Source organism: Carlito syrichta, unplaced genomic scaffold (genome assembly GCF_000164805.1).
Source record: "Carlito syrichta isolate Samal-C Ts95f unplaced genomic scaffold, Tarsius_syrichta-2.0.1 Scaffold298795, whole genome shotgun sequence".
NCBI classification, from domain to species: domain Eukaryota; kingdom Metazoa; phylum Chordata; class Mammalia; order Primates; family Tarsiidae; genus Carlito; species Carlito syrichta.
The window spans coordinates 138,989-156,305 of NW_007242891.1; the positions used below are offsets into that span (position 1 = coordinate 138,989).

At 45.4% G+C, this 17,317-nt stretch overlaps 1 protein-coding gene across 1 annotated transcript in view; it reads left to right on the forward strand.

Annotated features, from left to right (window-relative positions):
* Positions 1-16,950, forward strand: part of LOC103256958 (sodium channel protein type 10 subunit alpha) — a gene marked incomplete at its 3' end in the record, with an annotated part of 85,146 nt that extends 68,196 nt beyond the window's left edge. The window contains exons 16-21 of the mRNA XM_021710729.1: positions 1,215-1,661; positions 3,620-3,757; positions 5,318-5,441; positions 6,701-6,855; positions 10,997-11,170; positions 16,828-16,950. Coding sequence (XP_021566404.1) covers positions 1,215-1,661; positions 3,620-3,757; positions 5,318-5,441; positions 6,701-6,855; positions 10,997-11,170; positions 16,828-16,950 — 1,161 coding nt within the window. The remainder of the gene's footprint in view (positions 1-1,214; positions 1,662-3,619; positions 3,758-5,317; positions 5,442-6,700; positions 6,856-10,996; positions 11,171-16,827) is intronic.
* Positions 16,951-17,317: the final 367 nt, after the last annotated feature.

Here is a 17,317-nt window from a genome sequence, read left to right on the forward strand (position 1 = left end):
AGACCTGGTGTAGAATACCAGCTCCACCATTTTCTAGGTGGGTGACCCAGGGCAAGAGACTTAATCTCCTCAAGCTCTAATTTCCTAAAATCAAGAAAATAGTGCATACTCCTGGGTTCACTGGGAGATTTAAATTACAGGAGATGACATATGCTAATTGTCTAGTGTAATGTCAGGGCTGCAGCAGGAGCTCAATAAATGGTAGCTGTTAGTTGTGAAAGGAAACATTTCCTTCCCCATTCTAGGGGAACTCAGAGAAGTAAGAGCTGACTGATTGCTCCAAGCTGCACAAATCCTAGTTAGGAATGGAACGGGGGTCCTGGGACAAGATGAAAGAGAAGCTGGGTCACCAATAACATCCAAGTCCACAACAATAATCACACAATCTACTCCCAGGTTTAGGGAGAATCCCTCTGGAGATCTGCATGTCAATGAGTCCCAACACCCTTCTCTGTCCGGCCTTTCCCCTCCTCCCCGTGCTGCCTCCTCCCCCGCCTTCACCTTACCTCCTCCCACCGGGTCCTGGGAGTCCTTGCCCTCCTGGCACTGGCTGGCTGTGTGGGAGGATGCAGTCTTCCAGAAACTCCTTTCTTATTGCCCTGGATGTCAACCAACTTGGGTTCTTTTCTCATGAGAATTTTATAGTTAGGAGAAAACTAAAGTGGAGTCAAATTCCTTTCTTCCAGACTGAGCTGATCACCCCTGCAGAGCCTCACACAGGAAGCTTGTCTCTCTGAGCACTTCTATATTCTTTATATCATTTCATCTTCAGAACCGCTCTGAGAGGTAGGGAGTCCCCACTCCCTGCTCACAAGTGAAGAACATGAAGTTGAAAGCACTGAGGAGATGTGCCCAGAATCCCAGAGTCGGGAATAGAATCCAGAGCTTGGGCAGATGAGGATGATCTCAGGGCAGGCCTGACCCTGCTTCTCTCTGTTGTCCCTGAATGTCCCCTTGCTCAGCTGGGTGATCCTCCACTATGGTGGAGAATGTGCTTCCAAGCCTCGTCCACATGAGGCAGGTCACTCTGGGACATCCCCAAGGCTCTCCTCAGCTGTTCACAGAATGTCCATCCTCTCAGGAGGAAAAGCATCCTGGTGGGCAGGGAGAGGTCCAGGCTGTGACTGTTCTGCCATCCAGCTGCTGACCTGGTGGGCCGAGGTGGGACTCAGCTAATTGATTGACCTATCCTCCCTTCCTTTCCTTCCCTTCAGGTTCTTAACCTGTTCATCGCGCTGCTGTTGAACTCTTTCAGCGCCGACAACCTCACAGCCCCAGAGGAAGATGGGGAGGTGAACAATCTGCAGGTAGCCCTGGCACGGATTCAGGTGTTTGGCCATCATGCCAGACAGGCCCTTTGCAGCTTCTTCAGCAGACCCTGCCAGTTTCCCCGGCCTAAGGCGGGGCCAGACCTGGTGGTGAAACTCCCACTCTCCAGCTCCAAAGCTGAGAACCACATTGCTGTCAACATCACTAGGGAGAGCGCTGGAGGGCTCCCAGCTCCCGTAGGCCCCAGAGATGAGCATGGTGACTTCATCAACGATTCTAATGTGTGGGTCTCTGTGCCTATTGCTGAGGGTGAATCTGATCTCGAAGACTTGGAGGATGATGGTGAGGAGGATGCTCAGAGCTCCCAACAGGAGGTGATCCCCAAAGGACAGGTAAGAGTTCTCCCCATGGGATGGCCACAGAAAGTGGGGAGGGGCCTCGGGGGTAGAGTGACCAGGGCAGAAGGGAAATTATGATAAAGAGGTTTTCCAACATAAGGACTGATACAGCCTTGAAGAGGACCTGGCAAAAAAGCCATAGGAGACCTTGAGGTAAAGAAACTTAAACCACGCCAGCTTTCCAGAGGAGGTAGCATTTGAGGAGGGTCTGGAAGAAAAGGTCAGAATTCTCCAGGCAGGTCAACAGGGAGCAGAGACAGTAGTTGAGCAACAGACCACTTCGATATACTTGGAGATTGTCTTTCCCATAGCTGCCTCATTCTCTCAATCCAAGCCAGGCTCTACGCATGAGATGCTAATGAGTTTCCTCTAAGAACAGGATATTGTCCAAGAGCAAGGCTTATCTCATCTTCACCAGCGTCCTAAGAAATCCTGATTATTACATGACTCATTTAGCCAGCTTTTCCCAAGTGATATCATAGGAAAATGACACTTATTCCTTTTGACATCAACACATTTAAAGCACATTGAAACCTTTTGATAATATATATTTTTTAATATTTTGCACTGTTCCTTACTGCAAAATAAGGAATTGGTATATCAGTCCTCGTTAACCTCTTCTCAATGATTCAGGACATGAATTTCTGCACACCGTGGCAAGGTAGAGATTCCTGTGGGGTCTCAGGGACACACAGAGCTACTGACCAGTTCACTAAGTGGCCTCGGAAAGCTGTGCTTTGAGTCTATAGCTCTTCTTCCCTGCAGCTGTCACTTGTGTTCCAGCAGCTGCTATTATCAGCTGCCATATTTTACATGCCTTTGTCTGGGTGACAGCCGAGGGCAGGGCATCACCATCCCCGGGGTAAAGGACATGAACTCTGTGACAGCTATCTTCCATTGTGAAGCACTTTCAGTTACTTTAGGGGCTCTTGGGGAGCTCCAGATGGCCAAATTCACTACCAGGCTGGCCTCTGGACAAGGAATAATGGTCATAGCTAACATTTATTGAGCCAAGCACATCATGCAAAGCATTTTACAAGCACTAACATATTTAGTCATCAACGTAACCCCAATGGGGTAGATCTTGCCTTCTCCGTTTTGCAGATGGGGAAAATGAAGATCAGAGAGGTTAAATAACTTACCTAAGGTAATGTATCTTATAAGTGATGGAGCCAAGGTCCATCTGACTATATTCCTTGTGCTCAGTTGACACAAGTATATTTGTGCATGTATGTACGAGGGGTGAGCCCCTGAAAAAATGGAATTAATTTTTGGAGGGCAGACCCCTTGTAGTACAGGTTTCCCTAACTTAGAAAGCGTTTTAGGAACCCATCAGCATCAGTATACCAGCTAACGTTAGTTGCGAGAGGCTGTGTTAGGTTTCAGGGAATTTTTTTTTTTTTTTTTTGAGTCTTTTAGTGTGTTTGCCCATTTCACGATGGGTGATTTATCACCACACCTCTGCCCACACTACGCTGAGTATTCAGCACTTTTTGACCAAAAATGGCTTGACCCCATACCCCACCATTCCTATTCACCCTATTTTGCCCTGAGCATCTTTTTTGTATGTTTGTTTCCCTGCATGAAAAAAGTCCTCAAAGGGAAATGTTTTACCAGTGTGGAAGAGGTGAAACAAAAGATGTCAGAAGCACTAAAAGGCATCAAAACTGACAAGTCCAAAAACTGTTTTGAGCAGTGGAAAAAATATCTCGATAGGTGTATTGCCTCAGCGGAGAGTACTTTGAAGGTGACTGAAGTTTAATCATGTAAGAATAAATACACAATTTTAATAAATAAATTGTGGTTTTTGAGGGGTCCCTCCTCGTATATTAGTTGCACACATGAGGTGCTTGGCTCTAGCCGCTTATGATGTGCAAGGTCCCTTCAAACTTAGAACCGATCATCTACGGGTGGGGCCAGGTACCCAGTTGAGACTCCCCTCTCCCTGGCAGGAGCAGCTACAGCAAGTCGGGAGGTCTGAAGACCACCTGACACTCAGGAGCCCAAGCTCTGGAACGTCATCTGAGGATCTGGCCCCACACCTGGGTGAGAAGTGGAAAGATGAGGCTGTTCCTCAGACCCCTGCAGAGGTAGGTATGTGAGCTTCCCTGAAAGGTTGGACAGCCAGCCAGACACTGACCAATGGGCTGGTGGGTGCTGGAGGGTGGGAGTTGGGCTGGGGTATTCCGGACTGTATTCAACCACGTAAACTAATTCCTCATCCTAAGAATGTATGAATCTCTGGCATGATTTCAACTGTCTCTATACCATTGCCACAATCTCACTCTAGGCTGGATGTAGGGATAGGAAGAAAGAGTGAGGATCCACAGGCTGTAGGACCTAAGACCAATTCCCCAACCTCTTTATCTATAAAACTGAATGGTAATGCCTACTTGGTAGAAATGTTATAAGGCTTAAATGAGATGCTGCTTGTCAAATGTTTAGCTTCTGCCTGAAACAAAGTGCCCAGAAAATGACAGCCAAGGAAAAAGGAAACAAAAGACAATGCACAAAGAAAGTCAAATATCTTTCAGAGCCCACAGATCAGAGTTGGAGGTGCTCCTGATAAGGAAACCTTCCCTTGTGACTCCCCTGCATTCTTTTGTCCGCATCATTTTACTTTACCCAAAACCAGAAAGGGGCTGGGGAGAGGCTGTCTAGAGGTGAGTAGTGTACTGAGAGCCATACAGAGACAGAGTGGGAAGATTTTGGGTTTGAAGTTGGCTCCTGAGAGGTAAAAATAAAATTTGTGGTTTCAATAAAATCTTAAGGATAAAAGCTACAGGGAAAGAGATGTCTACAAAGATTTGGCAACTTTAATACCACTATTTTAAACTCCAAAGTTTAGTTTGACACCTAGCTGCTGAGTGCTGACTATGTGACAGGCACTGGGCTTGGCAGGAAGATATCATTCATCCCCAAAGTTATCAAGACCTTCAGCTTGAGGAATGTCAGCTATGGCTATATACCCCAGGCAAGGCTGACTACAGCAGGCTAAGATAACAAGGTGGGCTGAGATGGAATTTGGGGGTCACGGGTGAACATAAGCCACTTGGTTCCCACTAGGTGAGGGAGTTGTCACATTCTATATGTGGATGTCATATTCCCTTCTAAGCAGGCTAGTTTTCTTTAGTCAGTGTTTTCAGTATACAACTTCTGGGTGTTGGTTTTGTTTTTGTTTTTTGTTTTTTTGTCCATGACCCTGGCTAGGCAGGAGGGGCCTGATAGTGACAGATGAGGACCCGCCCCACCATTTGGGTCCATTAGCCAAGCTATCAGGTTTACTAATATGAGAGAAGCTTCAACTCCTAATTGAATTCATCTGGAGACATTATAGGGCTGGAGCTGCCAGGAGGGCAGATTGCCCCCAGCAGCATTGCTGTGTGATTAAATATTCAAGCCCAGCAAATGCTGAGAGTCGTTATGGGTGTAATTACGGTGTCTCGGGCCATCGCCAGCACTCCATCAGGGGCCTGGGCGTTTACAGCCTCTCACAGCTAAGCCTCTGGGCCTCTAGGGAGAGCAACTGTGTTCCAGACCTCAGCTGGCAAAGCACCAAACACGGGTCCAGTTGGACCTGTGGTGACTGTGTACGATTTCCCGGGCCCCTCAGAGAGCCAAGTTCACTGCCCTGGGTTTCTGCCCTGCAGGGAGTGGATGACACAAGCTCCTCGGAGGGCAGCACAGTGGACTGCCCAGATCCTGAAGAGATCCTGAGGAAGATCCCAGAGCTAGCTGATGACCTTGAAGAACCAGACGACTGCTTCACAGAAGGTAAAGGGGCAGCTATAGACCTCCTCACACTGACATTGATTAGGGCCAGAATCCAGTTCAGCAAACACTCCACTGGGTACTCTGTGTCCAGGGCCCTGGCCTAGGGTCCACAGGAAAAAGGTCCCTTGCTGCCTCACTGCCAGGCTTGAGGGCACCAGCATCAGACACAAATGACCCAACTGGCAGCAGCCTGGCCAGGATGTCTGCATCTCATGTTATGCACCTTAGATAGATGCTTTGCCTTCCTGGTCACCTTATTGTGTTACAAAGCAGCCCTCTTACAGTCGAAAAGGGAAAAGGTAGTCACCACTATAAATTCTTGATTTGGGCCATAAAGGACCCAGAAGAGGGCCACGACGTGTCTGTTTCCCTCAATCTTTTGTATAACTCTCAAAGGCAGAAACTGTATCTTATGTATCTTTTTCCTCAGTGTAGAACAGTGAAGCATATTACAGTCTCAATAAATATTTGTGTAATAAATAAATTAACAAAGAGCTCATACTATGAAAGTAATCATGTCCTCAATAATTTTTTCAACATAAAATTTAAAAAAAACTTTACTGAGTTTCCAGTTTCACTTGACCCTGGGTGGCTGAGCTGGGCTGGGCTGGGCCCAGGCTCCATCTTAGTTTAGCTTGGGCTAGAAGCACAGCCCTTCAACCATCCCCAGGCCCATGCCGCATGGCTTATCGGTCTTCAGGTGGGTATAAGGACAGGGAACACTGGTATCATCTATAAGAAGAAAGGCCAAGTGCCATGGCCAGCACTTTGGGAGACTAAGGTAAGAGGATTGTCTGAGCCCACAGGTTTAAGACCAGCCTGGGCCACTTGATGAGCCCTCATTTCTACAATAAATCAAGAAAAACTAGCCAGGTATGATGGCACATGCCTGTAGTTTCAACCACTTGGAAGGTTGGGGCAGAAGGACCTCCTGAGCCCAGCAAGTCGAGGCTGCAGTGGCCGTGAGCATGCCACTACACTCCAGCCTGGGCGACAGAGTGAGACTCCAATTCAAAAAGAAAAAAAAAGAAAGAGGTTGGTTGGGCAGGACATCAGAGTGGGTAAGGCAAGTGATGGAGAGGAGCACCTGTAGGGCTGGATTGAGGGACGCGTCTTCTCTCATATTTCGGGAAAGGATTGTCTTCCAAAGGAGTGGTGAGTGGGTTTCTCAGCACAGTGGTTTCTCTGCAGGGCTGGAGCAGAAATGATCCCCTTTCCCTGATGAGTCATCACCCACCATCAGTCACCTCTCCCCGCAGGATGCATTCGTCACAGTCCCTGCTGCAAAATGAATACCAGCAAGTTTCCATGGGCCATGGGCTGGCAAATGCGCAAGACCTGCTACCGTATCGTGGAGCACAGCTGGTTTGAGAGCTTCATCATCTTCATGATCCTGCTCAGCAGTGGGTCTCTGGTAAGGGGAAGCAGATTTTCTGCTCCAAAACCCTCCAGATGGGATCCCTCACAATCCAAAGTCCCAGGAGCTGCATCAGTGGGTTCTCCCAATTCCTGGACTGAAAGTCCTCATACTGTCACCAGAAAAAGAGCTGCAGCCCAGGGTGAAGGCTCTTCTCAGCAGCAGGGCATGGAGGTTGCTTGAGGTGCCCGTGACATGGCCTTCTAAACCTGGCTGCAAGTATTTAAGGGAGTTAGTATGTACATACTTTCTACTTTATAGATGAGGACATTGAGACTCGACGGGTTTAAAAGATTTGTCCAAGATCACCCAATTTGTCAGTAAGAAAACCCAATTTGCCCTCATCTGATCCCAAAGCCCCTGACTTTCTACCTTCCACCACACAGGCCTTCAAAGAAAACCGTCCTTCCTTATCTTATCAAACATTTTCAAATGTTGCTATTACCCCTTCAAAGCTCAAAGAAAAATCATTACAATAGCATTCTCAAGATGCATATTTTGCTGGGCACAGTGGCTTATGCCTATAATCCCAGCACTAAGGGAGGTAGAGGCGAGAGGATTGCCTGAGTCCAGGGACTCGAGACCAACCTAGGCAAGTGGGCAAGACCTCACCTCTACAATAAATCAGAAAATTAGCCAGGTGTGGTGGCTCATGCCTGTAGTTCCAGCTACTTGGAAGGCTGAGGCAGAAGGATCACCTGAGCCCAGCAGGTCGTGGCTGCAGCAGCTGTGAGCATGCCACTGCACTCCAACCTAGGCAACAGAGTGAGACTTTGACTCAAAAAAACAAAGAGATACATATTCTCACTTACTAGATCTCTGGCGGGGCCTAAAAATTTACATTACCAACAAGTTCCCAGGTGATGCTGGTGCTGCCATCCATGAGCTCCACTTTGAGTAACAAGGCCCTATGGGGATAGAGATTCAAAGTTAGGAGACTCCCTCTAAGACCCTGGCTGAATGCCCAGTTTTGTAGCGCAAAGGAAGAAGATTCTCTCTATACCATGTCTTAGGCTTATTACACAACCCCAACTATTCATCTCAACAGACCATGGTAGATGTAGACACAGGAAAGGACTTATCATACCCAGTTGTATGCATTTTATAGATAAGAAATCAGAGCCCATAGATATGAGAGGCTCTGCCCAGAATCCCAGCTAATAGCTCAAGATCTAGGAGTAGGGCCCCACTCTCCTGATTCATGGCTGCTAGTGTTTTCATTTATCTTGTGCCTCATGTGTCATTGACTCCCTAAAAAGTCTACTTAATGTCTGAGTGCCTACTTAAATGCCAGATTGTCCATGGGAAGGGTGACAAAAACTGCTCAGTATGTGGCCTCAGCCTTAAGGAGGAACACAGGTGAGTGACATGGCGGAAGAGAGAAGAGGTAGGAAAACTAAGTTAGCTATGACACAAAGCCAAGGGAGAAGAGTTTTGGGGCAAGGACTGATCTGCCATCTTGGGAGAAGGGGAAGGGTGTGGCAACATCTGAAGTACCCATTACCCTGGTGCGGAGTGGTTATTGTCTACCTGAACTGTAGCACAGGGCAGAGGCCAAATTGCAGAAGCAAGAGGAGGCTAGGTAATGCTTTCTCCACATCTACTCTCCTCTCCTTCCTGTTCTCCTGGATAAAAATAATAACTACGTGTGCTGTTGACCAGGTGCTTTCCTCATTATCTCATTGGCTCATGATCCTTCTCTCTTCCTTTCTCTTCTTCATTCTCCTACATTCCCTCCCTTCTCTCTGTACTCCCCTTCTCCTCATTCTCTGTTCCACTCCCTCCATTCCTAGGAAAGAGCTCAAACCTGCAGCAGCTGCTCCAACCCCGCCCCACTCCCCAGCACCTCTTCTCTTCATGCCCATCTCCTTCCCCATGGGACTAAACAGGCTAGCACCAAATTTAGTCTTCTTTATGCTTTTACTTTCAGCCCTTTTAAAAAATAACATGAGTTTTCATCTGACAAGGTAAAGTGCAAAAAAAAAAAAAAAAGAAGAAGAAGAAGACTGGGAAATTATATTAAAAGGTAAAGAAAAAATGCCCATTTTTCTATCACTCAAAGATAAGCCACTTTGAAAACATTTTGGTATGTTTCCTTGCTATCTTTCTTATGCATAGAATGCATAAATATTACAAAAATGAAACCACATATATGTATTCTATAATCTCTCAGTAAACTTTCTCAATAAATATTTTTACACTATTGTTAATTTAAAAAGCCAAATTCTGTAAATATTTAAAGAGGCTTATTCTGAACCAAATATGAGTGACCTAGGCCCATGGCACAGTCCCAAGAAGTCCCAAGCACATATGCCTAAGGTGGTTGAATTACAGCTTGACTTTATACATTTTTAGGGAGATAGAAGCCACAGGCCAAACATAAATCAACACACATGAGATTTACATTGGAGGTGGGAGGGTAGGTTACAGGTCATAGTTGGATTCAAAGATTTTCTGATTGGCAATTGGTAGAAAGACTTAAGCTTTATTTAACAAATTTAAAATCAGTAAAAGAAATTCTTGAACTAAGATAAGGCGGACTATGAAAGTCAAGGTTCTTGTTATGTAGAAGAAGCCTCTAAGTAGCGGGCTTCAGAGAGAATAAGTGGCATATGTCTTAAAAGGTATTCTCTATAGATGCAAATTTCTCCCAAGAAACATATTTTATGGTAAAAAAATATTTTTATTTCTTTTAGGACCTGCTCTCTGTCATGTGATTCCATATCAGAGTCAGGTTGAAAATTGGTATCATATTGCCACGGAGTCTGTTTTGCCAGCCTTATGATCTCTATTTTAATGTTAATGTTAGTTGTGCCTAAATTCCACAAGGGAGGGGGTATAACAAGGTGAGTCTGACCTCCTTTTCTATTATGGCCTGGAATTCAATTTTTCAGGTTTCCCTTGGCCCAGAGGGAGTCCGTTCAGTTGGCTGGGAGCGTAAAATTTTATTTTGGGTTTACACTATCTCATTTAATGGCTGTAACCTATGTGATTATAGGAATGTTCCATAATTTATTTAATGAGCCCCTAGGTGTACTCCTACTATGCATAGAATATCCCTATGTATACTCCCTCAGAGATGTTGGATGATTTCCCATCCTAGGTTCTAGTGTTAGATGCAGAACTGGAAACTAAGAAAAATGTGAGCTCACATGAAATCCAGCCTCAGCTGATCCCCTGGAGAGCCGGAAGCATGAAAAACACTAGAGTTGTCCCACTTTGAGGCAAAAGGGATGATATTATAAACCCACATGTCAGTGTTACTGGCTGAAAGCTGCCCCAGAAGGAGGATATAACCTGCTGAGCTGTTCCCAAGGTGGTCACAGTTTCCTTCAGCCCAGTGAAGCCCTCAGAAAAAGGGGGCATCTGCATCTGGGAGCTATTAGCTGCTGACACTCCCAGCATCTGGGGGTTGGGGGTCCTAGGCCCTTAAAAAGGATCTGGGTAAGCACCAACAGCAACCAATATCTTTAGGATATGTTCTTGAAGTCAAAATAGCTGGGTTTCTGGAATCTTTGAGTCATCTTACCAATTTGGCTTCCCACAAGACTGGCCTGGTTTTCACTCCCACCAGTCACTCATAAGATGGCAGCTCCGCACAGCCACACCAACACTGGGGTTTCCCCCTATCCATTCTCATTTCCAACAGTCTGATAAAAGAAAAACCAGTATCTTTTCATTTGATTTTCCTTGATTGCCAGTGAAGTAGAACATTCTTTCTCAGAGGTTTGTTGGCAATTTTTACTTTCATTTTTTGTGAACTGCCCGTGAACATCCTTTGATGCTTTTATTTTTAAACCAAGTCACTGTTAACATCCCTTTGGTTTGCTTCCAAAGTCCAATTTGAGAAGGTTTTCTTTCTCACTTGCATTCAGCAGCCCTGCAAAGTAACAGCGGGCTGTGTGTCCCTGCTGGCCCTGAGGAAGCCCTGAAACAATCATTCTTTGTATCTCACAGTGCCTCCTACACTATTCTACCTTACTTCCTCAGAGCAGAGGGGAAAAAAATGCCACGGGCAAACTGGCTCCCAAAGTCATTCCCAGGACCTGTGGGCAGGACTGGCTGGGTCCTTCACTGTCGGTCTGGGCCTCAGTGCTGTGGGTTCAGGTAGCTTGCCATTCTTCTCCCTTCCTTCCAGGCCTTTGAAGACTATTACTTGGACCAGAAGCCCACAGTGAAAGCTTTGCTGGAGTATACCGACAGGGTGTTCACCTTTATCTTTGTGTTCGAGATGCTGCTCAAGTGGGTAGCCTATGGCTTCAAAAAGTACTTCACCAACGCCTGGTGCTGGCTGGACTTCCTCATTGTGAATGTGAGTGGTTCAGTGGGCATACATAGGATTTGGGGGTCCTCTTCTCTGACTGATGGCTATAGCTAGTGTGGAGGAAACGCAAAGATATGGCCCCTAAGGGCTACCCCAAAGAAAAGCTTTGAGCCAGGCATGGTGGCTCATACCTGTGATTCCAGCACTTTGGGAGGCAGAGGCGAGAGGATTCCCTGAGTTCAGGGGATCGAGACTAGCCTGGGCAACTTGGTGAGACCTCATTTCTACAATAAATCAAAAAATTAGCCTGGCACGGTGGCGTGCACCTGTAGTTCCAGCTACTTGGAAAGCTGAAGTGGAAGGATCGCCTGAGTCCAGCAAGTTGAGGCTGCAGTGGCCATGAGTGTCCCACTGCACTCCAGCCTGGGTGACAAAGTGAGACTCCAACTCAAAGAAAAGGAAAAGAAAAACTTTGAGCAGTTAGCAAGGAGTCTTAGACTACCCCTGCACACCTGTGAGTGATAAGGTCCAGGCAATATACGATTCTGACACAAGCTGATCCTTAAGTGAGTCCTCAGTTCTTAGACCTCCATCCAGAAAGACCATTGCAGTCCTCTGCATTTTTATGTCTAAAGCAAGATGACACATGAGGTTCTCAGAAGTCTTATGGCCTTGCATCCACTGACAGGGCTTCTGGACCAAGGGGAGCCATGGCCTGTGAACATAGAGAATCTGTCCACCTGCAGACTTCACGGTCCTCAGCCCTGGCTGCACTTTAGAATCACCTGAGAAGCTTTAAAAAAGTTGAAGAAACAATGAACAAACACCACCATTCCAGAGATTCTGACCTTACTGGTCTTTGGTCGTGCCCAGGCACAAGTATTTTGTAAAAAAACTCCCAGGTATTTCCAATGTGCAGCCATGTTTGAGAACCACAGAGCTTATTTCACTGGTTGTTCTCCAGTGTCACTGAAAGGAACAGAAGATCCCTTTGGAGAGGCAATGAGTTGAAGCTCATGTGTTCAGGCTCACATTAAACTGGCCATTAACTCCTCCATTAGGGAATTTACTACGTGCTTCCCACACATTAGACATGCAATTCCTCAGAGTCATCTCTCCCTCATCTTCACCACTACATTGTTCTACCTCTGTCTAGGCCATTACCCTATTGGCTTTGCAACATGGCTACATGGGTTATTTATTCACTGCTACATAGCTGAGGGCTCTTGCAAGCAGGGTGAGGCATGGGCTGGATTTGTCTCTGCCTCTCTCACTCTAGCAGCCTCCAGCACCAAGGTCTGTACATCAGAGGTGTCAGGAAATGTGTCTGTGTTTGGTGCTTGCCTCCTGAAGTTGGACAGGGTCCAGTACAGAACATTCTGTCCAGCCTCCTATGTTGGCAGATCCTCCACAGCAGGCCTGTGCCTTCAATTCTATTCTTTCCTGATGCCAGTGTGCTAGCAGCATCAGGCCACTATACCACAGGGATTAGCTGGGAGGCCTGAAATCTGAGTCACAGGTGATAATTTTATGCATATAAAATAATTATTCATAAATGAAGGGAAAATGTAGTCTTCTGGCTTCCCATCCCTGTTAGGGGCACAGTCACTCCTATCTATGTAGGTCTCACTGGTTTCAGTCCTAATCACCTTAAATGATCACCCACTCATTACATTCATACTTCTACTGATTCTTCCAACTATCAGCCCTTCCTTCCATACATTTTTCCTTTTGTCTATCGAACCATTCAACCTTCCTTTTTTCTTTACCACAATTATCCATTTATCCCACAATTATACCACAATTATCACCTTTACTTCTTTTATACGTCCTTCTCTATCAGTCTGCTCTTTCTACCCATCCATTTTCAGTTTTCTTTCCCTTTTCCCTTCTGCCCTTTCATCCATTGGTCTTTAACTCTTATAGCTTTCCCTCTTTTGTTTCATCCTTCTATCCAGTCATCTAACCTTCTGTTCACCTTTCACGCATCTTCCAGTAAAGCATCCTTCTATTCATTTATCCTTCTGTTGCCAGGTGGGGCAGGTGTGACACTTGGTGGGTTCTTTGACCCACCACAGAAAAGCATTTCAGAGTGAATTAAGTATAATTTTAAAACACAATTTATCAGGGGAGGGCCATGACTGACAGGCATGGGTGTCCTAAGAGAAAGAACAAAATTTTGCTTTTGACAAGAAGCTTGATATACTTATACAATGATTATTATGCCAATCATGAGCTAGAAGAAGGACAGTATGTATCTGGTCCCAAGTTTTGATTACCATCTCTCCACCTTTGTTGAGCTAAGGGATGGACTTTTCCTGAATCCACATTTTGCCTCTGACAGGAAACTTGATAGAGTTTTATAGAAATTATGCTAACTATGAGCTAAAATGTGGGTTGATTACCATCTGTCCACCTTTGATGGGCTTTCCTGCATGCACTTTTTTTTTTTTTACAATAACTATTATGCTACCCATGAACTAAAAGGGTGGGCTATACTGGTAAGTCCACATTCTAGCCTGCAGGGTGCAAGAAACTTCTCTATGTCTATCCCACATTAAATAACCTGCTTCTCTTCTGTTCATCCTTGCTTCCATCTTTCCATTCTTCTTTAACCCATTCAACTCTCTTTCCTTTCTTCCACTTATCTATTCATTCATTCTTTTCACTTCTATTCATCCATTCATTCAATCAGCCTTTCAATCATTCACTTATTCTTTCATCCATGTATTCTATTCATCTCTTTATATTTTCATTTATCTACTAGTCATTATTCCCAACTATTCATCCATCTTCCCACATCCATCCATCCCATCCATCCATTCACTGTCCTTTGCTTCTATAATTTTTCCTTTCTTCTTTGACTTTTTTATTCTTCCATTCAACTATTTTTCCTGTTACTTTTTGTCTCTGTGATTTTTTATTTTATTTTATTTTACTTTACACATTTTACTTTTTATTTCATTTTACTTTATTTTATTATTTTATTTTATTTATCTGTCACCCAGCCCAGGCACAACCTGCTGGGCTTAGGTGGTCCTTTAGCCTCAACCTTCCAAGTAGCTAAAACTACAGGTGCGTGCCATCACACCTGGCTAATTTTTTTTATTTATTTATTGTAGAGACAAGGTCTTGCCTTGTTGCCCAGGCTGGTCTCAAGCCCTTGGACTCAATCCTCTCACCTCCAGCTCCCAAAGTGCTGAGATTACAGGTGTGAGCCACCACACCTGACTATTTATTTTTAAAATAAATATTATTGTGTATATTTAAGATATACAACATAATGCTATAAACTACATATATATAGCAAAATGGTTACTATAGTGAAACATATTAACATATCCATCGTCTCTCATGGTCACTCATTTTCGCCAATGGCAAAAGTAGCTATAGCTCATTTAGTAAAAATCCTGAATATAATACACTATTAATAACTATAGTCCTCATGTTGTATATTAGATCTATCTTATCCATCTTTGCATCCTCAAATCCATTCTTCTACCCAATCTTCCTTCAACTTTCTATCCAGTCATTCTTCCCTCCTTCTTTCCTTCCTTTTTTTTTGAGTCAAACTCTTTCTCTATCACCCAGGCTGGAGTGCAATGACACGCTCACAGTCACCTCAGCTTCAACCTACTGGGCTCAGGAGATCCTTCCACCTCAGCCTTCCAAGTAGCTGAAGCTACAAGTGCATGCCACCATGCCCGGCTAATTTTTTTATTTATTGTAGAGATGAGGCCTCACCAAGTTACCCAGGCTGGCCTCGAACCTGTGGGCTCAGGCAATCCTCTCACTCTGCATCCCAATGTGCTGGGATTACAGGCATGAGTCACCGCTCCCAGCTTTTTCCCTCCTTTTATCCATCCCAACATGTTTCTACCTTTTCTTCCACTTATCAAATGTCTATTTATAACTACTGAATGCAAGATTGTCTTATGCAGTGCTCTAGAAAAGACAGAACATGAAATAAATACTCCCTACTTCCAAAAGTTTACATTTTAGTCTTCCTGCAGACAAGACATAAACAGAAATAAATACAGTACTGCTGGGGACTGTTAGTGTCTTGGGGACAGAGACACAAGCCTTCTTCCACTCCTGAGGTAAGGTCGTTGAGAAACCTTCCTACAGCAAGTGGCATCAAATGTGGGGCATAGACACGAACAGGAGCAAAGAGGTTAAAAGAGGACTGAGAAAGGCCAATCATAGCTAAAAGGTCCCTGAGCAAAGGCCCAAACACAAATGTGTTCAGGGAACAATCTGATTTGGGTAGACTGTATGGGTGAAATGTGACTAGAAAAGTAAACTGTGATCATATTACACAGGCTAAGGAGTCTAGGGATTATCCTAAGTGTGTTAAAGCACCAGTGATGGTTGGGAGTGAGAGAGATAGGGTCATAAGCAGATTTGCAGTGGAGAATTGAAGAATGGATGCAATACTAGGACCCTGAGACCAGCTGGGAGGCTAATGGCTTGAGCAATGGAAGTGGAGCTAGGCTTGGGTGTGTGGCCTTTGCCAACCCCTGTCTTCCCCAGCTGCAGATTTTCTACACGGGGCAACCTTTCCAGTGGGCTAAGAAAAAGACTGAATAGGGCCCAACATGGAACTGACCCCGACCAAAACTTCCTGCCCTCAGCCAGCCATGCAACTGGGTGTCACCTGCTGGTGTCTAGAGCCTTGCATGAAGTAAGGGGGTCTTTTCCACTCCACTTCTTTGTGCTAGTGGAACAAACCACCCATTCAGAGGATGAGCATTGTCTGATGCTCTAACACCCCGGTGTAAAGCCCTCCCTCTCTGAAGTTCCTGTGTATATCCCACCTAGCTGTCAGGATGAGTGGACCTGGATTCCGTCCACCCTCCACAGCACAACTGGGGTCTCACAAGATTGGGTCATGACTTCCATCAGGCTCCAGCCTACACATATGATATCTCCTGGTACCTTCAAAGTTCCAAGAAGAGGTGACCATTTTTCCATGTCAGTTTGTGTCCTCTGAAGTCCTTGTACTGCCACCTAAAGACAGCTGACACACCAACCGGGGCTCACAACTCAGTCATTATATCACAGATATCTATCATGGCTAGATCTCATGGACCCGTGCCAGGCACTGTTTTTGAAGAAATGTAGAGCTATGAGAACGTTAGAACTTTTTTATTCCGACTTCCTCATTTTACAAAGGACACTGACCCAAGGTCACAAAAAAGCAGGGATTAGGGATTGAGAAGAATAACTAGACTCCACCCAGACCAGGATTCTTTTCACCCCACTTTTCTGAGCAAATATAATTGAAACTTTGTATTCTCCTCAAAATAGACTCAGCAGAGCCCCCATGAGGGAACATCATCTCTCCAATACTCCCAGAGTCAAAGTTTCAAGGTTCTTGGGGCCCAGCTGCTGCCCCTAAAAGGGAAAGAAAGGGTTGATCTAGCACACTGGGAATTTGGCCTCCTACAGGCCAAGGGGTGGTGATGTGGGAAACTGAGTCTTCCTTGCCCAGATGTTCAAAGAGTGATGAATAGAATATTTAATAAAGGGCAGGGACTGAACTCTTTCTAGATCTCCCACTGGAGTTCAGAATAGGGTGGGAGATAGGACAATGGCTTAGGCAGAGTAGGGGTGGGAGGCTGGGCAGAGATTTCCTTTCTTCTTTTACTCAGGCTGCTTTTCAGGAACTCTCAGCTGATGCTTTTGCTCTCTCCTGCACTCAGATCTCACTGACAAGCCTCACAGCGAAGATGCTGGAATATTCTGATATGGCTTCCATCAAAGCCCTCCGGACTCTCCGTGCCCTGCGGCCACTGAGGGCTCTGTCTCGATTTGAAGGCATGCGGGTAAGACGAATCTCAACACTTACCTGGTCTGCAGCATTTGGTAACACTTCCTTCCCCCTTTAAGCCTTCCATACCAACAACCCCAAGCTTCAGGCCCCACCACCAAAGGTCAGTTCAGAGTCTTCACTTCCTCCTCTGACTTTGGTGGCAACACATGACCTAACTCTCTCAGGTCCCTTTGTGAACCCTTCTTCCTTTGTCACCCATACACATCACAGCCACCAGGACTCAGACCTCACTCCCTTTGCTTTTAGCCAAGTGAGACTGATTCATGACTTCACAAGCATCTGTTATTTCAATCTCACAGCTCGGCCTCTTATTCTTATTACCAACTGGAGTTCTCCATCTTTCCATGACAAATGAGTTT